Source organism: Gossypium hirsutum, chromosome A08 (assembly GCF_007990345.1).
Source record: "Gossypium hirsutum isolate 1008001.06 chromosome A08, Gossypium_hirsutum_v2.1, whole genome shotgun sequence".
Classification (NCBI taxonomy): domain Eukaryota; kingdom Viridiplantae; phylum Streptophyta; class Magnoliopsida; order Malvales; family Malvaceae; genus Gossypium; species Gossypium hirsutum.
The window spans coordinates 107,610,799-107,636,076 of record NC_053431.1 but is presented as its reverse complement, the minus strand read 5'-3'; the positions used below and the strand labels follow the sequence as shown (position 1 = coordinate 107,636,076).

The 25,278-nt window shown below is 34.4% G+C and overlaps 2 protein-coding genes and 1 non-coding gene across 3 annotated transcripts; 2 read left to right on the top strand and 1 right to left on the bottom strand.

Annotated features, from left to right (window-relative positions):
• Nucleotides 1-3,222: 3,222 nt before the first annotated feature.
• LOC121205905 (small nucleolar RNA R71) lies at nt 3,223-3,329 on the bottom strand. Its single transcript, XR_005900978.1, has one exon. It is a non-coding gene; the product is annotated as a small nucleolar RNA R71 (small nucleolar RNA).
• A 13,269-nt stretch (nt 3,330-16,598) lies between these two features.
• Nucleotides 16,599-18,972, top strand: LOC107933952 (uncharacterized). Its single transcript, XM_016866276.2, has 3 exons — nt 16,599-16,977; nt 17,203-17,432; nt 18,623-18,972. The coding sequence occupies exons 2-3, from the start codon at nt 17,339-17,341 to the stop codon at nt 18,955-18,957; spliced, it is 429 nt and encodes a 142-aa protein (XP_016721765.1). The 5' UTR covers nt 16,599-16,977; nt 17,203-17,338; the 3' UTR covers nt 18,958-18,972.
• A 3,497-nt stretch (nt 18,973-22,469) lies between these two features.
• LOC107933960 (protein FANTASTIC FOUR 1-like) lies at nt 22,470-24,829 on the top strand. The gene is made up of 4 exons (XM_016866281.1): nt 22,470-22,712; nt 22,942-23,024; nt 24,150-24,228; nt 24,767-24,829. Exons 1-4 carry the CDS (start codon nt 22,470-22,472, stop codon nt 24,827-24,829), a joined length of 468 nt encoding a protein of 155 aa, XP_016721770.1.
• The last annotated feature ends 449 nt before the right edge of the window (nt 24,830-25,278 follow it).

Genomic DNA, 25,278 nt, shown 5'->3' with positions numbered 1-25,278 from the left:
AAAAAACCATAAAAAACACAATTTAGTAGAATCATACTCAAAATATATATGCAATTAACACATAAAAGTATGTCATTTTAGAGTATTATTATATTCCCCCTACTTAGCCCATGCTTGCCCTCAAGTATGGTTCTTATCCATTACGTTATTTAGATTTTACCATGAAAGAATTATCACTCCAAAGTTTTATAAAAATTAGGCATAATGCACATGAAAATAAAGAGAACCTTTAGCTTGCTTTAAGTAAAACTAAAAAACTTAAACACACAAAAATTAAATCGACTTGCATTATTTCATGAAAATTAGGTAATTTACTAAACTTACCAAGACACCTATTTGTTTCCACCCTTAGTCCCCAAATGCAATTTATTATTAAATATTTTTCACTTGTATTTTTTTTCCTTTTTTTTCCCTTTTTATTGTTTTTCCTTTCTTAAGAATATATTGAACCTTTTGGCGCGAAGAAGGTTGACAACCAAGCACCCTACCCCGATTACTTAGCCTAACATACTCCTAATTTATTATATTTATATATATGTTTTTTTTGTTTAAGAATGTATCGAACCTTTTGACACGAAGTAGGATAACAACCTAAGCACCCCACCCTGGTTACTCAGCCCAACACAATCTTAATTTTTTTTTTGTTTAGTTCCGGTTAGTGGAGTTTTACCTAACACGTCACACAATTTTTTGACGCGAAGTAGGATGATAACCCAAGCACCCTACCCCCGTTACTTAGTCAGTCACATTTTAAGCTGTGCTCAGAACTATGGAAGTATCAAAATTTATTATTATTATCATTTTTAATGAAACAAAATCTTAATTTTAGAGGACTAGGAAAAACAATCAAGTGTCAAAAATAAGTTTCGATAACTACGTAGCAATCATGAAAATAAATTTAGCATACAATTGTATTAAGTATCCTCTTTGCATTTAGACTTAATCGATTTTACTATAAGCAAGATAGGGTTAGCTTTATTAATCATAATCATTTTATCTTAATAGAAATAAAACAGTGGAGATGAAATCAAACTAGCAAAATCATAACTAACTTAGTAGACAACAATCATGCTCGCAGGTCAAATAGTGGGCAATTCCTGGTTAAAATCTTGGGCATGAAAAGATGAAGAATATTCTAAAAAAACAAATGTGGGCAAAAACGAGGACAAGGCAGTTGATAAACCGTAAATTATACATATTTTTACCCCATGTTTAATTCATTTTATGGATGATTTCTCATTAGAATTGGTGAATTCGATGCTCCTAATGCTTTAATTTCATGTTTTATACTTAGGATAGCATAAGAGAGCGAAAGGAACGAGAAACGGGCCAAAAACGGAGAAAATGGGCCAAAGTACTAAATCAACACGGCTTGGACCTCTTCACACGGGCAGACCACATGGCCGTGTCAATTTGGCAGGCTCAAACACGGCTTGAAGTAATCGAACACGGGCGTGTCACACAGACGTGTCCCTGCCGAGCCCAAGTTAAGTCCAATTCAGAAAAGGCCACTTTTGAAGGCTCATAGGCATTCCAAAGCCTATAAATACACCCTAGAAGAGGAGAAAAGGGGACACACAGAATAGGGATTAAAGAATTGCTCCAAGGAAGCCGATTGATTCATCTTAGAAGCTGGATTCATCATCAAGACTGAAGATCTCTCCTCAATTTCTCCTCAGGAGTTTTGGGTTTTCTTTATGTTTTGTATTCTTTATTCTTCTGAGATGTTTTCTTATTTAGTTATGAACTAAAACCCCAAAATACCTAAGGGGAATGAAACCTAAGACGAATCTTGTTATTATTTTCTGAATCGTATGATAAATATTTAACTTGTTCTTAATTATGTGTTCTTAATTCTTGTTTTAATAACCTAGGATACTGATTCAAGACAAGCTCTTATTCAGAGGAGGAATAGACCCTGTTTAAGAGTACATTTGTCATAATTAAGCAGAGTTGATTGCGCGCCTAGACATAGGGTGACAAGATTTTTCCGGATTAGGGTGAAACCTAATTAGGGGATCTATAGATCGAGTTAATGCAACCCTTGAGTGTTAATTAGAGAAAAGTCTTGGTTATTCAATCTAGGGATTAGACGTTATAAGTCTTGAATAGGGATAATAACATAACTTCGAGATCTTTACGGAACAAGTTGAATGAATAAATCGTCCGATTCGGAGCCAGAATAACAAGTAAAGTCTAGGTGGATTTTTCCTTAGGTATTGTCTTAAGTCAATCGATTTTTCCTAAAAGCAATTCCCCAATTCTTTTCTCTGTGCGTTCTTTGTTTAGATAATTAGTTAATTAAAACAAAACCCCATTATTCTTAGGCTAGATAATAAAAAGACAGTCATTACTAGTACTTTAGTTCATTTGGGTTCTACAATCCGGTCTTGCTAAAACTATACTACTATTCGATAGGTACACTTGCCTACATCGCGATAATAGTTAGTTCAAGAATGAGTAATTATAAATATTTAAAACCTATCATGAAATAACAGGATCAAGTTTTTGGCGCCGTTGCTGGGGAACTAAGATATTAGGAACGCTTAATTTTTATTACTTTAGCCATTTATTTTTCTTGCAATTTAATTTAATTTTTTATTATTTATTAACTTACTTTTTCCTTCTCTTGGCAGGTTTTCATAGTTTATGACTAGAAGAAACCCGTCGGGACCATTACTTTTTGACGAAGAAATCGATTGTATAGTACGTAGAAACCAAAGAGAAATAAGGCGAAGCTTAAGATACATGGAGAACGAGCAAGAAGACGATACTCAACCCCCAACTGAAAAAATGGCTGAAAACCAAGGCAATCAGCTACCTCCTGCAATTGCGGTTAATCAAAATCCTGCTCCACACACTATGTATGATTATGCTAAACCCTCTTTAACAGGAACTGAATTGAGCATAGTTAGACCTGCTGTAGCTGTAAATACTTTTGAATTAAAACCTAACACTATTCAAATGATACATCAATTTGTTCAGTTTGATGGTTTGCAGGATGAGGATCCCAACGCTCATTTAGCCAAGTTTTTAGAACTATGCAATACATTTAAAATCAATGGCGTTTCTGATGATGCCATTCGTCTTTGGTTGTTTCACTTTTCATTGAGGAATAAAGCTAAACAATGGTTGAACTTGTTATCACGAGGGTCAATTACTACTTGGGAACAAATGACCGAAAAATTTTTACTAAAATATTTTTCGCCGGCTAAAACAACTAAATTACGTAATGATATCTCTTCTTTTGTGCAGATGGATTTAGAAACACTCTACGATGCATGTGAGAGATACAAGGACCTTTTGAGAAGGTGCCCTCACCATGGGTTACAGCTTTGGCTCTAAGTACAAACATTTCACAATGGTCTGAATCCTTCGACTCGGCAAATGGTTGACGCGGCGGTGGGTGGAACCATCAATAATAAAACACCGAAAGATGCCTATGAGTTTTTAGAGGAGATGTCACTGAATAACTATAGTGGCAAGTCATGAGGATAAAGCCAACGAAAATAGCCGGTGTTTATAACGTCGATTCGGTCACCATGCTCTCTAATAAGGTAAAACTCTCAAATAAAAAGATTGATGATTTTCTTTATTCTTCACAGGTTCACCCAGTAATGCAGTGCGAAGCAAGTAGCAGTGGAACAAACCATTCGGAATACCAACATTATGGCTACAACATGGATAACGAGAAATTAAACTACATGGGTAATAATCCTCGACCTCAAAACAATCCATATAGTAACACTTATAATGCAGGTTGGAGGAACCACCCTAATTTCTCGTGGGGTGGTCAAGGAAATCAAAGACCACAACATCCTCCGGGCTACCAACAACCACCTTACCAACAGGAAAAGAAGCCAAATCTTGAAGAGATGCTCTCAAAGTTCATATCAGTGTCAGAAACCCGTTTTCAGAACACCAAGACAACACTTAAGAATCAACAAGCGTCGATCCAAGGGCTCGAGACTCAGATAGGCCAGCTTTCCAAACTAATCTCTGAACGACCACAAGGTAGTTTGCTAAGTAATACCGAACCTAACCCAAGGGAACAACTCCACGCAATTAATATTCAAGATGACGAAAGAGTCATTGAGCCTGAACTAGAACCGAGGCACGAAACTGTGGTAAGCAAAGGTCAAGGTGAGGCAGATTATAATAAAAACAAACCAGTGACTGTCGAATATACACCTCGTGTGCCATACCCCAACGCGATAAGGAAAGACCGCTCAGATGAACAATTAAAAATTACATATTAACTTATCGTTTATTGAAGCTCTATCGCAGATGCCAAACGCAATGAAATTTTTAAAGGAGCTTTTAGGAAATAAGCGAAAGTTGGACGAGGCGTCGCATGTGGAGTTGAACATAGTTTGCTCAGCCATTCTCCAAAATAAACTATCCAACAAACTAAAAGATCCAGGGAGTTTTACGATTCCTTGCTTAATTGGTAGTTTAGACGTTAATTATGCATTGACTGATCTAGGGGCTAGTATCAACGTCCTACTTTACAAAATGTTTAAGCAACTAGGTCTCGGGAAACCCAAACAGACTAGGATGAGCATTCAATTAGCAGATAAAACTATAAGATTCCCTAGGGGTATTATTGAAGATGTGCTAGTTAAAATCGATAAATTTATATTTCCCGTTGACTTTATTGTTCTAGACATAGAAGAGGATGGCAACACTCCCTTAATTCTAGGAAGGCCCTTTTTAGCAACTGCTAAAACCATCATTGATGTTGGCACAGGTGAACTCACACACCGGGTGGGAGACAAAACAATCACCCTTCAAGCTCACAACTTTGACAACACATCAGGAATTGAAGGTGATCATTTAAACCATTCTACTAAACCTAACAATATGGTGCAACCTACTTTGCAGAAAATGAGTCTGAAGGAAGCACACGAGTCGTTCTCAAGCAATAGTAGAGGACCTGTTCATGAAGATCGAAGACTACAAATCGAGGAGCTCGATGAATGGCAGACGCACAAGCTAAGAACACCCGACAAACTAAAACTACGCTAAAACGAGCCTGATACCTCTCCAAATCAACTTAAGGTTGGTGATAAGGTCTTATTAGATGCCGCAGATCCCCACATTGTCACTACCACATCGAATGAGAAAATCCCTCTAACGGTACTCAGTATTTTTTTCATTCGGTACGGTAGAGGTGAGTCATCCCAAGTTTAGCACTTTTAAGGTAAACAACACCCGCTTAAAACCTTATTTTGATGAGATTGATAGCAAGAATGAGGAGTATAAACTCCTCAAACCATCATGACCATTCACTGAAGAGGTAAGTCGAGCTTAGACTATAAATAAGCGCTTCTCGGGAGGCAACCCGAGCACTAACAATATTAATTTCTTTAAATTTTGGTATTTAACTCTTAACTTACTAATAGAAATCTTGAATACAGGTGTTTTCACAGAGACACGGCCAAGCACACGGGCATGCTTAAGGCCGTGTGAAAACAAGGCAAGGATTTCCCCAACATGGGCTACGATAAAATGCCACGGCCATGCGATATGGCCGTGGTCGAGCCTGCCAAAACAACACGAGCGTGCCATACGCCCATGTGGATGAACCGTGGGTGAACCGTTTAAAACAACACGGGCGTGCGACACGCCCGTGTCTAACACTCGTAGTCAAACCTGTCAAATTAAGACGGGCATGGGGCTTGTACACACGGGCGTGGGAGAAGCGAACGAAGCTAGACACGGCCGTGCGACACGGCCATGTGAACTCACACGCCCGAGGAACACGGGCGTGTACTAAATGTCAGACGCGCCCAAATTTGAAACTCATGAATCACACGGGCTGAAGTTGGGGAACACGGGCGTGTGCCATGGCCATGTGCCCCAAAATCTATAAATACCTTGCACTATTCACTTTCTTGACCATTCTAAAAACCCTAAACCTAGCCGTTGCAACTCCACACGGCCCCACTGCCACGCCTGTGCGCCGCCTACAACTCTATTCTCGATGCCCACTCTCTTCCCTTTGCGTTTGTTTACTCTTTTTTCTTGTATTTCACTGATTTATAATGCTATTTATTATATTAATCTATGTTTTTCATGTTATTTCCATATTGATAATCACATAAATTTCATTTATCAAACAAGTTATCACCTTTCTCATGTTTAAAATCTTACTCATTACATGATTCCTACACTTCATGTAATTAGTTAGAAGTAAATATTCATGGCTAGGATAGTTGAAATAATCATGCATTTTGTGTTGACATCTCTTTTCATTCATATAGTATTTTGCATTCCATTCCTTGCCATTTTTACTTATATCACCATGCTCATGCCACATCGAAATGGGTCATTAAACTTATTGTTTTAATTTAGTAATTGTGGCTGAATATATTCATGTATTTTCCTTTTCGAATTTAGTCGCATTCCTTTTATATATTATAAATTGCCCACTCATCAGAAAGACGGATTGATGTTTCCACTTGCAGGTACACAATGTCGTCTTCAAAAGGAAAGAAAATTGCCGTACCAACCTCGAAGAAGAGGAAGGGAGAGTTATCTTCCACGGGTCCAACTACAAAAATTTGTCACCCTCTCCTGCAGTTCCCCCGAGCGCCCCAAGAAGAGCTTTTTCAAATACTTCAGGCCCGACCCTTAATTGCGGGCCACTGCATCGACAGGGCTGCTATAGAACAAGTTCAGATGGCTGACGAGATTCGGGCTCCCTTAACCACTGACCGTTGGGAGCTGTTCTTCGGGATTATCGAGCCAACATACCTCGAGCTCGCAATGGAACTCTGCTCAACGTTCCATCTTCAGATCGTAATGACACGGTACGATGATCCTGGCACGGTCCAGTTTCGCTTAGGTGAGTTAATCCGCCAGCTAAGCGTCCCAGAGTTTGGTGATGCACTAGACTTATATACGGAGGAGTTCAAGGAGGAGAATGAACAACATGCTCTCAGTCGCTACATACATTTCTTTCCCTCGAAGTGCTAGCACACTTTGGCCCCTAGCAGGGCCTCCTACAATCCTAGCCGCTCTAAGGCATTAGTTCTCCCACCATCTATAATGCCCCAATTTTCGAAAATTCTGTGAATGTTGGAAAAATTTCATGCTTTGATTTTGTCATTTGTGAGTGAAATTATGAAATAGGACATATGTGAAAATGTTTGAAAATGCTATAGGCTAATTTGTAGTGGCCAAATAAATAGTAGTGCAAAATAGGAGGATTTGCATGTCAAACCTCCCATTTTACATGAAGTGGCCGGCCATCATGTTGTTGTAGACAAAATGTGCACTTGATATCCATAATTTATGGTACAAATTGATACAAATTGATAATGGGTTAGGTAAATGTTCCATGATAATGGGTTAGGTAAATGTTTCATGATAATGGGTTAGGTAAATGTTCCATGATAATGGGTTCGGTAAATGTTCCATGATGGGAATTTCATGTCTTTTGTATTAAAGAATTAAATGAATGAAATATGAAATTTTATTAAAAAAAAGGGGTGAAAAGAACAAAGTTTTGTCCATCTTTGTTCATCATAGCCTAAAGTTAGAGAAGAGAAAGGAGAGGAGAAAGCTCTTGAATGTTCGGTCACTTGGGGAAGAAAATTGAAGGTAAGTTCATGGTAGTTTGCTTTTATTTTGAGGTTCATGAGTTCTTCTTGATTCTACCTTAACTCTTGAAGCACATTTTGGTTTTTAGTTGTGTTGTGAGCATTTAGTCATGAATTAAAATGAAGGAAATGGTTGTTGTTTCATGTTCTTTTGATGAAAAATGGAAGATAGGTGAAGTTGAGCCAAACAAATGAGCATGCATGTGTCTTAGATGCTAAAGGGAAAAATCGGCTAACATGTTGTGCTTTAAAATGATGAAATAGAGATTATACTTAAGTAAAATCATAGATATGTGAGGATTTATTGGTGATATACATGTTTAAATAACATGCATGCAAGGTATGTGTGAAAGAGTGCTTTGGTAATAAATCTGCTTGGGACAGCAGCAGTAACGTGACTTTGGAAAATCACCATAAATTGTGGGAGATGAATTAAAAGCTGAATAAATTATGTAATTAAATATTATTGAGTCTAGTTTCAAATGAAATAAACAAGAACATATTTTGAATTCTGTACACTGAGAAATTTGATTCGTAATGAAGAGTGGTCAGATTAGTCAAACAGTAAAACATGGGAAACTTTGAGAAAACTCTGGTATTGATTGGCTAAACCAAAAATTCTAAACATTTTATGGATAGAAGATACATGAGTCTATTTTCAGGGAAAATTAACGGCACTTGATTTGGAGTTTCATAGCTCCAGTTATAAATGGTTTAGTGACTATTGCTCAGGAAGACAACTTGCAGTGAAATTATGATTATGTGGTAAACACTGACAAAAATTTGTTAATGAATTGCTTATTGATTTCTTATAAGCTTACTATGATCTGTAGGTGTGGTTGGCCGAATATTGTAAGGGGTTAATACGTAGTTCATATTTGAATAGTTAGATTAACGTGTTAGTAATCCAATTGTAGGCAGTTCGTGTGTGGATCTCGTCAGTATATCGTCGCAAACAGGTGTGTAACTAACACCCTCTTATAGACTAGATCGGCACAAGCCGAAAAGCCGAAATGCTGAAAAGCCGGTATTTTGAGATCTTGCGAGTGTGTGAATGCTCATGAGATTAATAGTTTGATGTATATGGTAAATTAAAGTGATAAGACTGCAGAGTGCGCGATTCCGTGCATTTCAATATTTTTGGGCTTAATAGGCCAAAAACAGGATAATGGGCCAACGGGCCCAAGTTGGTAAGAAAACGCGGTAAGTGTTTCTGATCATACGTAAATGGCTATGTTATGTATGAAAACCTTAAGAATAGTGAAATTACTTGAACACCCCTATGTATGCAAAATTACCGTTATACCCCTAGGGTTATTTTTTTCTGAAAAGCATGATGTTCTGTTTCTGTATACGTATGCCATGACATATTATTTTTGTTACATGGGGACATGGGTTATATTATGGAGGAAGCGTCCTGGTGGCTATGGCACAAATATCTGATCTGGTGGCTCTGCCACATATATCTGTTCTGGTGGCTCTGCCACAATTATCTGTATCTGGTGACTCTGTCACATTATCTGTTCTGGCAGCCATGCTGCAAATTCTGTGATGTGTAGCGGTTGGGTGAGTCGAGTTGTCTCCCCACACGGTGTAAGGATGGTATGGGGGTGTATACGGTTGGATATGGTTGGGTTTCTGCATAAACATGTAATATTTGTTCTGTTCTGTTATGGGCCTATGGGCTTTGTTCTGAATTCTGTTCTAGGCTAAGGCCAACTTATTCTATTTCTGTGGTTTGAGCTGATATAGGCTATGGTTGGGTTAATTTACACACTGAGTTTCCCCAAACTCACCCTTTTTATTTTCATCCACGCAGGTAATCCCCAACCATAGTGGTCTTGGAGCTGTGAGGGAATTCGGAGTGGCCACCCGTTCTGAAAGTTTGATTTTCTCCTGGTGAACTGGACATCTTTTTATTTACGTTTGAAGTTTTGGGGTTTTAAATGTAATAAGGCCGCTTAATTATTTTTGATGGTTTTAATATGTATTACTAAGATAGGTATTACTTATTTTAACTATTGAAATTGGATAGCTTTAGGGCGCGTTTTTAAAAACAACAATTGATTTCAAAATAACACGACAACAAGCAAAGCTTCCGCAATGAAAGTATTTTCCAAAATTAATCACTTTTCCTAAAAATGACTTAATCAAATCAGTTTCCTAGAAATATCCATGACGTTAAGGTGTCGCAATGGCGGTATGCATGTCTAGGATTGGATCTGAAGGGAGCTTGGTACTTAAGCAGTCTGATGGACTCACCACCTCTTTTTCGGTTTCCTACCTGGTGCACAGCTTCCATTCACTTTAACCTATAATGAAATTATCTTTTAAAACACTAAGTAAGTTTTTCTGGATCAACAATATAAAATGTTTTGAACGCTTCGATGTGGCATGTTGGATCCGGTCATAACGTCTTGGCCGGGTTTCGGGTGTTACACCATCCATGAGGTACTTACACGCTATTTTAGTTCACACGATTACAGAGAGGCGAGAGAGCACTGGTATCGTCACTACCCAAGACATCTACTTCTTATGGTGCATGTCACAAGGGCATGTCATCGACCTTGCCTATTTCATCGCTCTTGCGATTCAGCACCAGACAGAGCGGCATAGGAAGGGGGTCATCTCCATTGGCCCCTACGTGACTCGGCTGGCGCGACTTTTCAGGCTCCTCAACACCGTGGCCCAAGAATTATCCCTCACCCTCATTGGCCAGATGTCTCCACAAGGCATCTCAAGCATGCTTAGCATGAGGATGATCGAGAAGCGCCAAGGAACTTACCCTCCCCAATATCGCCTCGTTTAATCTACCGAGGAATAAGCCTACAAGGACATTCCTGATATTGTCCCCCCACAGCACGAGGGCCCACCGACTCAGCCACCACCACCCTCCCGTCTAGTTCATGCGACGGCTTCATATGCTAACATCTCTAAGCGCCTCACACAATATGAGCAGCAGTGTTTTCAATGATTTGACAACATTGATGCTACTCTACAGCAGATTTGTCAGCACCTCCACATCTCATCGCCAGTCCCACCTCGCGAACCATCCAGCGATGAAGATGTTTAGAAATATTTATTTCTTATATTATATTTTTAATTTTTATCGAAACTACTTTTTATTTTTATTAGATTTTAGAAATTTTATCTTTAATTATTAAATTTGGTTATCTTGCTTGATTATGCATGTCGAGACCACACCATTTGATTTGGTATATCAAAATGATTACGGCAGTTAGGATTAACCCACTCATGCCATGAAAAGCCTACCTCCACGATTAACCCCTAGTAAACCCCCTTGAACCTAACAAGTCATTTCTTGTATTACCGTTAATTTTGACCCTTAACCCATTATTGTTGAAATCCCCTAAATTAATTTGATCCCTATTTTTGTCGAGATTTGAGTTGAAGAAATTGATTAGCTATGTCTTGTTTGTAATAAGTTAGCCTATGTATTTAACTTGTTCTTAAAAAAAAACTATGTATACATATTTGTAATTTCATATTCTGAGAGAAGCTCTGTTGTATGCAAATGAAGACTAACTCTTTTTCTAGTTAGGCAATTTTTCAATTCAATCTCGATTCTAACCCTTTCTTTCAGCTTGTGACCACACCCCCTAACCAAGCCGTACTACAACCCTCTAAAGACCTTTTGATTGATGTATCATCTTAAATTATAGTGGTGGAGATTTGATTTTCATGCAAGCCTATGGTAATGACTTTTCATTATTGACTATTGAGTGGTTCAATTTTTTTCCTTAAACACCTCGAGTGATTTGAGTGAATCTTTAGTGAGGATGTGAAACTCTGTGATATTTTAAATCAAAGGTAATTACTTAGATGCAGAGAGACACCTATGTTTGCATGATTAAATACTTAACATGGAATGTTTGAAACTTTTATGTTCTTTTAGTTGAATTTTCAATGTATGATTACCTATGGATTATTTTGAGATATTATCGATAATAATTATAAGTTGAGGAGAATTCATTTTGATTATGAGTTGAGGATTTTGCTTGAGGATAAGCAAATGCTTAAGTGTGGGGGTATTTGATAAACCGTAAATTATACATATTTTTACCCTATGTTTAAATTCATTTTATGGATGATTTCTCATTAGAATTGGTGAATTTGATGCTCCTAATGCTTAAATTTCATGTTTTATACTTAGGAGAGCATAAGAGAGTGAAAGGAACAAGAAACAGGCCAAAAATGGAGAAAATGGGCCAAAGTACGAAATCAACACGGCCAGGACCTCCTTACATGGGCAGACCACACGGCTGTGTCAATTTGGCAGGCTTGAACACGGCTTGAAGTAATCAAACACGGGCGTGTCACACGGGCATGTCCCTGCCGAGCCCAAGTTAAGTCCAATTTGAAAAAGGTCACTTTTGAGGGCTCATAGGCATTCCAAAGCCTATAAATACACCCTAGAAGAGGAGAAAAGGGGACACACAGAATAGGGAGTAAGGAATTGCTCCAAGAAAGCCGATTGATTCATCTCAGAAGCCGGATTCATCATCAAGACTGAAGATCTCTCCTCAATTTCCCTTCAGGAGTTTTGGGTTTTCTTTATGTTTTGTATTCTTTATTCTTCTAAGATGTTTTCTTATTTAGTTATGAACTAAAACCCCTAAATACCTAAGGGGAATGAAACCTAAGACGAATCTTGTTATTATTTTCTGAATCGTATGATAAATATTTAACTTGTTTTTAATTATGAGTTCTTAATTTTTGTTTTAATATCCCAGGATACTGATTCAAGACAAGCTCTTATTTAGAGGAGGAATAGACCCTATCTAAGAGTACATTTGTCATAATTAAGCGGAGTTGATTGCGCGCCTAGATATAGGGTGACAAGATTTTACCGGATTAGGGTGAAAAATAATAAGGGGACTTATAGATCAAGTTAGTGTAGCCCTAGGGTGTTAATTAGAGAAAAGTCTCAATTATTCAATCTAGAGATTAGACGTTATTAGTCTTGAATAGGGTTAATAACATAACTTAAGGATCTCTACAGAATAAGTTGGGTATGGCTGGTTGTACCGTAGTTAGCTCCGTAACTCAAGTTGGGATGATCTTTCCACCCTCGATTATAAGTATTAGCATAAGGGTCACCACAACATATAAATGGTTTCTAGTATCGTCACACAAACTAGGAAATGCATTAGTTGTATGTTCGGGTGTTGTACAAATTCCGTATAGTCAGGTTGGTCTTATTTTTATTGCAAAAAGAGAATTCATAATATTAGTAAGTCGATAAACATTATCTTCTAAAGCTGAAATACTTAGTAGGTGAACCCTTCTGGGGGGCTCAGGATTGGCTAGGAATTGCTGAGTATTTGCAGCCATCATGGATATCAAGTCCTTTGCCTGTTAAGGAGTCATGTTGACAATTGCTCCTCCACTGGCAATAAGCCCTAATAGAAGTATTGGAGCAGAGACTGTTCTGTTATCCCATGTTGTAGGCAACTTGCACATAACTTCTTAAATCGCTCCTAATAGTCGTAAAGAGACTCCACATCTTTCTGCCTTATCTCAACGATCTCCTTTCTTAACTCAGCTGCACGCGATTCTGAGAAAAAACTGTTGAGAAACAAATGGAAAAGATCAGTTCAAGTTGTAATAGATCCAAGAGGTAGATAAAACAACCAATCCCTAGCAGAATCTGCTAGGGAAAAAGGGAATACACACTATCTGATTTGATCCTCAGTTACGCCCTGAGGTTTCATATGAAAACAAACGATATAAAACTCTTTTAGATTTTTGTATGGATTTTCATTTTGTAATCCGCGGAAAGGTTGCAATAACTAGATTAATCCTGGCTTCAGTTCAAAATTAGTATCTATAGTAGGATACACAATGCATAACGACGGTTGTTCTATAGGAGCTTCAGCCAATTACCGAATCGTTTGAGCCATAGATTGATGTGCTAGATTCAGGTTTTTGTTAACCCTAGCGTTAAACACTTCTTCTGGTAGATCAACTCCTATTTTTTCGTTTTCGAGTGTTTGAGTAGGGCTTTCGTTAACTTTAGATTAAACTTCATCGTCTACTTCTATTTTCGATAGTGGGTTACTCTGAGTCCCTACCACATCTGACTACTTTTTACGTAGCTTTGTTTCCTTACAATTAGCTCTCGTAGCCTTCTCTATTTCTCAAACAAATACAAGAATACCTAGAGCAGATCTGGTCATAAGAAAGAATTAAACAAGATTAGTACGTTACTAATCCTCGACAACGGTGCCAAAATTTAGTGTGTCGTTGAAAGCACAAAAAAGAACCTATCCTTATGAAATCACAAAAAGAATAGTATAAGGGAAGTAGAGCCAATCCTCAGGGATTGGATTGGTATATCTTCTTGTTCCTCGAAATTCTTGGCACAGTCATGTCTAAGAAAAACGACGTGCTTGGAAAAAATAAAAAAGAAAAAATTAAAAATATGGATGAATTGAAATTGTATGAATTGAAATTGAAATTGTAAAAAAGAAACAGAATTGAAGAAAACAATTCTTCGATTTAAGGAATTCTAGCATTCGGTTATCTCGATCCTCTATGGGTTCAATCTTAGGTTTTTAAGTAATCATTCTCACGACAGAATAAGCCAGTTATAGTGAAGAGGACGACTATGACCACCAGCTCCACTTAGATTCTAGCCTTACAATTTAGAGGAACTTGACTCTAGCCAACCGTCACTTTTGTGTGACCGTGTTATACTAGATCATCACTTCTCAATGGCGAATGCCAGGCCATTTTGTCTCTTGGGCTCGACAGCCTCTGACGCAGTAAGCTAACAAACCGACTGTGCAACCTTCCCAAAACAAACAAAGCAGCTACCTTTACACAAGATGAAAAGATCTATTTTGGAAGGATATGGACAAAAGCATCAGTCCTGTAATGCAGAGAAACGATGAATATTCATTGAGAAGGCTAAGTGCGGGTTCTAAGCCTCATGAACCTTTTTTTGGGGAATCTTGATAACCTTTGGCTAGATGAGTTTAGTGACTCATACTTTTCGAGAAAAAACAAATAAGTTTAATAAAATGGAATTTTATTGAAAAATAAAAGGAACAAAAAGCTAAGAGCTTTAGGGAGAGAGAGTTTTTACAAAAAAGATAAGTCCATATTTATGTTACTCCATCCCCTATTTATAGTACATAGAAAATCTAGTTTGTTCCTATTTAAACTCTAAAAGATAAATAAAGATAAAAGCTGAAATTATATCTAAATAATAATTCTAACAATAATCCTAATAAAATTCAAGTTTAAATAGAGCTGTATGTTTATAAATCTCTTCTTTGAATTTTTGCCCCCAAGTCTTTCACATTTTTTTTATTTTTGGCACCACTTCTTTTCTATTTCGCATGGCCCATTTTATCTTTAAATTTACACTTTTTACCCTTAAATTTCCTTTTACCTTCAATTAGGTCCCTACAAGATTAAAAAAACCATAGAAAGCACAATTTAGTAGAATCATCCTCAAAATATATATGCAATTAACACATAAAAGTATTTCATTTTAGAGTATTATCAATTTGGTTTGACCAAACGTCCAACAATCTCTTTTTAAACAATAGTCTCCCCCTGAGCAGTAGCTTCTCCTTGAACAATTGTGTTTTCTGGAACAATAGTCTCCCCCTGAACAATAGCTTCTTCTTGAACAATGGTGTTTTTTGGAATAAGGTTTTCAATAGTTACCAAGTCAAGTATCACTTCTTCTCTCTCATTGTTCACCCATTGAATAGGTGATTGAGTTGTACCATAATAAGGCTCAATTTGTCTAAATGTAACATCCATACTAATGAAAGTTCTTCGTGAAGGAGGATGATAATACTTGTAACCTTTTTGTGTTGGAGAATACCCAATGAACACGCATTTAAGGGCTCGTGGATCTAAGTTGCCTGTTTTTCGATAATGGACATAACAAACACATCCAAATATCCTAAAAGGAACAGTATAATTATTTTTACCTTGTAAAACTTCCAAGGGACTTTTGAAATTAAGGGTTCTTAGTGGTATTCTATTAATAAGGTAGGCAACTACAAGAATTGTGTCCCCCTAGAATGGTTTTGGAAGGTTCAAGGAAAACATAAGAGATCTGATGACTTCTAGCGAATGCATGTTTTTCCTTTCAGCAACTCCATTCTATGAACTAGTACTGGGACAAGTTGTTTGATGAATTATCCCATAAGACTCCAAATATGTATCAAAATTGTACTCTGTACCGTTGTCAGTTCTAAAAACCTGTATCTTAGCATCAAATTGAGAACAAACCATTTTATAAAAAAATTAGAAGCATGTAAATACATCATTTTTCGATTTTAGCAAATACACCCAAGTCATCCTAGTGCAGCAATCAATAAAAGTAACAAAACACCGATTACCAGATAATGGCGTATGTCGTATTGGTCCCAAACATAAGAATGAATAGTCATAAAATGAGTATTACTTCTATTATTTCTCAACGGATAAGAATTTTTAGTGTGTTTAGTAAACTCAAAAGCTTCACAAAATAATGAATCAAATCGAGTCTTTGAAAAGAATCCGAAATATAACTTTGCCGTAACAAAAAAATGACGGGTGTCCTAACCGCTTATGTCACTTCTGTAATGACCCAAAATTTTAGGGGATTAGAAAGTGTATTTTCAGGACTCTATTTTCGTAAAATAGATTCGTAAATATTTATTGAAAATATTTACGAAGTTAGTTGTGTCGTTAATTAGGTTTTGGCTAGGTGAATTAGTTTGAATTAAGGATAATTAGGTGTAAGGACTAAATTGAATAAATGGTGAAAGTTTAATTATAAATTAAAGAAAAGTAAAAGGGACTAATTAAGCAAATAAACCATAAATTGACAATTGTATGGTAATAGTAATTTACATGTGTAATAATATTATACATATACTTGTAATAATTATATGTACTTACTTATTATTTAAGTAAATATTATTATATTATATTATAATTATAGAATAAAAGAAATAAAATAGAAAAAGAGAGAAACAAAGAAACAAAACAGAGAAAGAATAGAAAAAAAAAAGAAAGGAGGAAGAAAAGAAAGAGAATTAGGGATTTTAGGGCATAAACTCAGAGCATATTTGGTTGGAGGCCTTATGAATAGATTCCAGTTTGATTTGGCAGGCTCACCACTGAACATTAATTTAGTTGGTTGTAATGCTATTACAGCCCGAATCTATTTAGGGTGTATTACAGGAAAATGTTGAATAGCCATTCCCTTCCCTCACCACTGAATAGCCATTCATTTCGGTGCGAAGTAAAATTTTTTTCTCCCTCTTCAATTTTTGCCCTCACCTCTACCTAGAGAATGAAGAAGCACTAGAATATCATCTTCTCCCTCGGTTCATGGGTAACTTTCTTTTTTTCTCATCTTTATGTTTCCCTCTTTCCCTTTGATTGCAGAAAAGACCTAGGTCAATCTATTCTTCGTTCTTTCTTCTTTTTCTTCACCTTTTAAGTCAATAAAACCCTTTGGTTGCAGAGTTGCAACCCTTTTTTTTTTTCTTTCTCCTTCTTTTCTTTTTTTGGCTTTTTCACTACATTTCTGATTTCCCCTTTTTGAAATTTTTGGTAGTTAGAGTCATCAAAATGGAATCAAGAGATATCAGAATAGGGAAATCTGGGACTTCGAGCACAAAGTGGCGGTGGCAACGAACTTGCTGGTTATTTTAGGATTGGATGGTGGAACCACTTCTACTGTCTACATTTGTATGTCAATTATGCCTTTCTCTGATGCCCTTCCCGACCCTCTTCCTGTTCTCACCCATGCCATTGCTGGCTACTCCAATCATAACAGCGTCGACGGTAATTTCACTCCCTCTCTCTGAATTTTTTCTATTTATTGTTATTTTTAAGCTTAGGGTTCTAATCTTTATTTTTCTTAGTTGGAAGTCAAAAACAATAAACTTTTTATGCATTTAATAGAAATAGTTTCATATTCGAATAATCAAAGCAATGAGGATTAACATTTTGTGAAGAAAAAAAAAGCCAGTATTTTGCTTTTATTGGCAGCATGATTATGTGAAAATACTGAAGTTTCTCTTCATTAGAAACTTCTAAAGAACTAGTGAAAAAGAGGATTAGATAGTGCATGAAATGAATTTTGATATTTGATTGTGGTTACACGAATTATCATTCATTTGCTGGATAAGATAAAAGTAACACTTTACCATCTAGTTTTTGTTGTTTATTTTTTAATATGGTTAGAATGTGGCAGAAAGGAAGTGATGGGGAAGAACGTTAATGGCTTCCATGAAAGCCAATTTCATAATTTATGGAAACTCAAAGTTATAATATATAAAAGTTAATCAAACTATAACTCTTAAAATATGGTACCTGCAAAGCGAATTAGAATAATAATTAGATTTGAAAAATAATTTAAGCTATGATTATGAAATGGATTAAAACTAAATTATGGTTTTGTATGGTTCAGCTTTTAGGTTTACTTTTGGACACTAATTAGTTTTATTTCCCCCCTGAAAATAAAGAAAACTTAAATTCTATATATGTAAAGTGGATGTGGAATTGAACTATCTGTGTTTGTTTGATGAAGTTGCCGGTTTATGATTTTTTGATGAAGTTGCAGATTGATTAGAACCAAATTAGGTGTTTTTTTAAAGCTTTAATTGGATCAGATTTTGAGGGAGCTTGCTCCTTTCCACTCGTGCGCATGACCATTTGCACTTCCTGCTACTCATTTTTTTAATCTTGTTGAGATAGCTTTTCAGTTTTTGTTGTTTATTTCTTCTATTTTTGGCTCTAAAATAGACATACTGTTAGTTCATGCCATTTTTTTAGATGTCAATTTTTTGTACATTACAGATATTGTGGCCAGGGAAGCATTAGATTGAGTTATGGCAGATGCACTTTCAAAATCTGGTTCTAATCAATCTGCAGCATAAGTTTCATGTCTTCTTTTTACAATGGCATTTTAAGGATGCCTTTTTTTCTTATTCCTGGAATGCTTATAAGTTATGACTCTTTTTGTGTACTAGAATACTGTGAGAAATGTGTCAAGCCTGAGGATGTTGTAGGAGTAGAAGAAGTGAAGTCAAGTGACGAAAAATTGAGTGAAGATGAATATACTGCCTCGGATGATGAGGAAATCGCCAAAAAACAGATCTTTAGGCACATATTATGCCCTGCGTACTCGCTACGAAAATTGTCTTGTGTTGTACATGATGTTCAGCTCCAGGAAAATTCTAACACGACAGAACTGGGGAACATGTGGAAAAATTCCTACTTACCCCTTTTTGTCATTACTTTCCATGGATGTTTGTGTAAATTAATTCACTATCGTTCAATAATTCAAGTATTTATCCACTGCTGAGACTTTAAAAAGTAATTCTCCCATATCCTCCTACTCCTTATGTGCCTGCTTCAATTATACTACCGTTTATTATGCTTTGTTAGTGTTCATTTACACATTGGTTGATCTAACTTTGGTGATAACTTGGTTGGCTGCCAATGGAATTTATATCTCCCATGTCTCCAACACTTTATGGTGGAATCCATTTTGCATGGCTTTTGATTTGGTCTACAAATTTTTGGTTGGTTAGGGTAGTCTCATAGAGAAGTTAAAACATGGGTTTGTTTGGTGTATAAATGTTTGATATTTTTCATATATATAAAAATGAGAATAATTATTGCTTTTGGATCAATATTTGTAATTTTGGCAACTATGATCCCATGAGAATATGTTATGATTTTTATTAATTCATATTTTAATAAAAATTATATTAAGAATGTTATTAAATTATATATTTTTATTTTTATTTAATTATACTTAGTAATAATTATATTAAAATATGATTAAATTATTTATTATTTTAATAATAATCTTAGTAAAATTTAATAACAATAATTTTGTACTTAAAATAAATTTATTAAGGGTACTTTAGTCATTTCAGCTTTTTTTCTTATACTATTACAGCATCATTTCATTCAACCAAACATAAGAATACCATTACAGTTCTATTCCATTCCATTCAACCAAACAATTGAATTACTGATTACAGTTCTATTCCATTACAACTCTATTCCATTACAATTCTATTCCATTGTAGCCCTATTCCGTTACAGCGAACCAAACATGCCTTCAAATTGGTAAGCCAATTTAGTCCATTTTCTTATAATTTTGATGTTTTAAGAATCCTAGAACAAAATACTAGATTTATTTAAAATTTTAGAAATTAGTGGATTTTTAGATGTTGTTCATGTTGAATAAATTGAAGTATTAGGGTTAAATTGATAGAATTTGAAGTTAGAATAGAGAAAATGATTGAATTGTAAAATAAATTATAAGTTTTGAGTAATAGCACTACAACAAAATAGGTTTTTAGCGACGTTTTTAGCGGTGTTTGGATAAAAAAGCCCCTATAGATCGAGCATTAGCGGCGCTTTTTAAAAAAGCCTTTATGGGTTGACTATTAGCGACGCTTTTTGAAAAACGCAGCTATGGTCAACCATTAGCGGCGCTTTTTAAAAAAAGCTGAAAAAAAGTAAGCTTAATGCCATCGTTTTATGTTGAGCTTTAGTAGCATTAGCGGCATTTTTTGAAAAACGCCGCTATAGATTGAGCATTAGCGGCGCTTTTTAAAAAACGCCACTAAAGGTCGACCATTAGCGGCTTTTTAAAAAACGCCGCAAAAAAATTGAGCACAACTAGTTTATTTATATTAATTAAAATACAATTTATTTTTAATTGAATACTTAAATTTTTCAAAAAAAAATGAAAGGTAGAAAAAAATTTGAAAGTAAAAACATAGAAAAATATTTGTTAAAAATGAAAAAAATTAAAATACTATTATTTAAAATAATTTTAATTTTTTTTGGGTATATGACTGATTGTTTTTTAATTTATATATTAAATAATTTCTTATATAATCGTAAAAGAGATAATATTAATTTTAAAATGTTGAATTAATTATCATTATAGTTTAAGGTTTAGGGTTTAGGGTATATGGTTTAGGGTTTAAGCTTTAGGAGTTACATTTTAAGGTTTATGGATTATGGATTTAGGGATTATGGTTTATGGTTTATGGTTTATGGTTTAGGGGTTAGGGTTTAAGGTTTAAGGGTTAAGGGTTAATGGTTTAGGGTTTATGATTTAAGGTTTATAGGGATAGGGGATAGGGGTTTAAGTTTTATATTAATTATTGTTTTTTTAATTTATATATTAAATAATTTCTTATATAATTGTAAAAGAGATAATATTAATTTTTAATATATTAAAATTATGATTATAGTTTAAATTATTTAAGAGATAATAGATAAACTTTATATATATTAAATGATTTAAGATTTAAGGTTTACTTGAGATTTGTTAAATGATGAAATTTTGTACAATCAATTAATGCTTTTATATTTAAAAATATTTAATCTAAACCATTTCATATATATTTAAATATTAGATTTAAAAAAATTGATAAATAAATAAATAAAATAACAGATTTATATGGATAGGTAACGATATAGTTAGGGTTTTGGGTGTAGGTTTATAGTCTAGGATTTAGGATTTATGGTTTAGGATTTGGGTTTTGGTGTTTGGGGTTTAAGGTTTAATTTTTAGTGTTTAGGGGTAAATATGGTGAACTATTTAACTTGTGTATTTTGAATTTTTTTATAATATAAATCTAAATAAGATAAATATGAATTATTATTTTAAAAAAATATATATATCAAAATGGGTTAAATCCCAAAAGCAACATGAACAATGGTTTAGTGTGCAATCGTATACATGAACTTTAATTTGATCTAGTTCTTGTAAATTATTAACACAATTATTGATATAACATCATTTTATATTTATCTATTGCATACATAAATATTTATATTTATTCAATATAAAAATATATTGATGCATTTATTTTTTTAAAATATGTATGATTAAATCAAAATTAAAGTTTTAACTATACATTTAAACCACAATTAGAATTTCACGTCTACAATTACACATTAAACTGAAATTCATATATAATTCTGAGATGTATCTCTATCAAAATTTAGGTGTATACATATAATTAAATGCCATTTATATAAAAATCTAAACAAGTAATGCGGACCATACTTAAAAGAATAATGCTTATATTGCTGTGTCATTTTGTATTTTTTAATTCATCTATTTCATTTTATTTCTGTTAAAGTTTCCTTTTGTATTTTATATGTTAATTTAAAAATTATAAAAATATTCAAAAATAATTTAAAATTTAAAAATAAAAAATAAAAAAAGTAAAAAACTTAAAAACTTAATATTTTAGTCCATATTTCAGTTAAAAAGTTCAATATTCAAAATTAAAAAAATTTCCAAAAAATGATAATCTCAGCACAAAAATATTGAAAGAAAAAAATAGAAAAAAATGTTAAAAATGGAAAAAAATAAAATTGAGCAATAGTGACGTTTTTGGGCAAAACGCCACAAAAAGTTGAGCTACAGTGGTCTTTTTAGTAAAAATTTGAGCTATAGTGGCGTTTTTAGTGAAAACGCCGCAATAGATCCCAGAATTAGCGGCACTTTTTGAAAAACAGGCCATTATTTTTTATACCAAAAAAAGGAAATCAAAATCTCGCTCGTTACTCCCTCTTCTTCTCATCTCCGTTGTGCGCCCTAAACCTCGCAAATAAAAGTTTGTACTTATTTCTTTTTCCCTTTCACTCTCAAAATTTGCCCCCAAATTTCTTATTTCCAACAACACCAAGATCACACTTCTTTTTCCTTTTTATTTCACTGCACTGAATTCACCCACCATAGCTACTCATTTTCTCTCGATCTGTTAGGGTTTCTTTTAATTCTAGGCTTTCAAGGGTACATACAGTTTCCTTTTAATTTTACCGGTGATTTCTATGGCGACAGAAACGCTAGATGACAAGAAACCGGAGGAAGAGGAGGTGATAGATAAAGAAAACGAAGAAGGAAGTAAGGAGGTTTTGGAGAAACAAATGGAAGTTGAAAAGAAGAAGAACGATGAAGAAGAAGAAGAAGAGGAGGAGGAAGAGAAGAGGGGGGAGGAGGAAGAAGAAGAGAGTGAAGATGAAGGGACTAAAAAGGTCAAAGATAGTAGTAGAAAGGGGAGTTCTAGAAATCTGGTCAAGATTCGGCTGAGAAGAAAGAGCCAGTGACGCCTAGTAGTGATAGGCCTACAAGGGAAAAAAAGTCGTAGAAAGGTATTCAGCTCCTTCTGTTGCATGGTCTTCCTCATCTAAAACTCTGTTAATTGAAAAGGTATGCTTTCTTTTCTAGGGTTAAGGATTTGGTTTCATTCAAGTCATTTTCTTTGTGTTATGATTGTTTTTTGAACTTTGATTTGCTTTTCAGAGTCATGGTACTCAGCTTAAAGATATTCCCAATGGTATACATCTCTTCTCTTGCTTATTTGTTTTTCCCCCTAAGGTTCTACTGTATGTTTTCTTTGAATTTCATGGGATTGGATTGATTGTGGTTCTATTTGTATTCAATTCTGGGTCATTAAGTAATGTACTTATTTTCTATTTGTTGGTGTTTTAAATGATATGAGTGTTGGTTATTAGTTATGCATTTAGATCCACTTTTTAGAAAGCAGAACAATTAGTCTCTATAAAACCTATCAATAAAGATGCGAGTAAAGACATCTGACCAATGCAAATTTGAGGTTAAACTGTTTGATATGCTGAGTCTGCCTTTCAATAAAGATGTTGAGTTTATACAAGATCTTAAGAGTGATAAAGATGTTGAGTCTGCCTTGAACGATATGAAAGATACTCGTATACTGAGATCCAATGTGCTACAGATGAAATTAAACAAAATGTAGACTCAACCCTCCTAAACTTCATTTTACAAATCTTTAATTTTTTTAAAACATGCTTTTTTGGTTTCATTTTGAAAGCGGATGTTCATGGATTAGACCATGAAAATTTTGAAGACACCAAATCTGTTCTACTTGTTGACTTGAGATGATTTCAATATGTTCTTTTACAGGGAAACTAGACCTGGGAACATGCAAAACTTAAAGCTAGAATGGAGACTTTACAAAGAGACCTGAGGTACCCCCCCAATTGCTTCAAATTTTAGATACATACAAGGCATGCATCTTTCTCTTTTAATAAAATAATTAATTATATTTCTAGGCATTACGAAGGAGAAGATATCCAGAATTTGAGTCTTAGAGAACTTCAAAATTTGGAGCAACAACTTGATTCTGCCCTTAAACGCATAAGATCCAACAATGTTTAAATCACTCCAACAATATATATACTAAAACATTATTTTCCTTAGTGTAAAAGATTTTCATGATTTATATTTTAAATTGGTCTAATATTTTATCGTATTGATTAAAAATAGCATCTCAACCACATAAACAATTAGGGGTGAATTCAAAAATCTTTTAAATAGACCATTTTCATTTTTGAAGAGTCAAGTCCCTGCTTGCCTTTAAATTTGCCCCTCTAGTTAAAATTTTTTAATATACTCAAAATTCGAATATCAAGTCTTACTTTTGTATGAGAAGTTATGCATGCATGCATATAATTTTGCTTATAATTCTGCAGCAACATAACTTGGTTGTTGATAATGTTTAACTCGCAGAATCAACTTATGGTTGAATCAATTTCTGAGCTTCAGAAAAAGGTATGCCATGGTTTCTTTTATAAATATCTAATTCCTGAGCTCATTTTAAAAATTCTACTAAACCAAAAATGTCAAAACCATCTTTCATTGTATTATTTTAACATATATTGTGCTTTGATTTTTTCATTATTTCTTTTTAAAGAATCCGACACCTTATATTAAAAATATATCAGACATAATATAGGATATAATTCTCTAATAACTCTCCAAATATATGAAAAATCTCATATTCCTATCTAATACGAATCCAGTCTTATAGTAATATCCAAAACCAAGTAGCATATATATATGAAATTATGAACTTGAGCTTGCTTGATTTGTTCCATATACAAGACAAAGCACTGCAAGAACATAATACCAATAACAAGAAAGATTGATATAAAGCTTTATCACTCTTATCAATCACTTACCAACTCCTTGATCACCATGTTTGCTAAAGGTAAAGTCATTGATTATATACATAAATTCCTCAAAAGGTAAAAGAATACCAAAAATCTCAATATTCAGCTTGCTTTTTTCTTTTTCCTGTCATGAACAGACAAAAAATGTGATGAAGATGATTATATTCTCACCTACCAGGACAAAGAATGAGAATGGCTGATTGCAGGCGATATTCCACGGCAATAAAAATATTTTTCCTTCCTTTTCTTGGTTCCTTGCTCTAGTTTTCTTATTACAAGCAACCTTTGCAAATAATAGTAATCATGGAAGGAGTGCAAGAAAAAAACCATAAATTTATCCGGCATTTATAGACATTTGCAATCCTTTTACATTATCTTCTTATAAGAAAAAACTTTAATCATCTTAACATATTGGACCGAATTTTAAATACATACGCAAGTTAAGGTTAAAATTGAATTTATTAATACAGTGTATAAATTTGGATGAATTAATGTTGGTTTTGCAGAAATTTTGTTAGGAGTGTGCATCGAATAGAGATAGTTAGGAACTGGGGTTGGACATTGGAGTTTGATGGGATTTGCAGTCTACTTTTATAAGAAAAATTTACTAGTTTGTACCAACTTTAGTACTTTGAATATCAATTGTTCC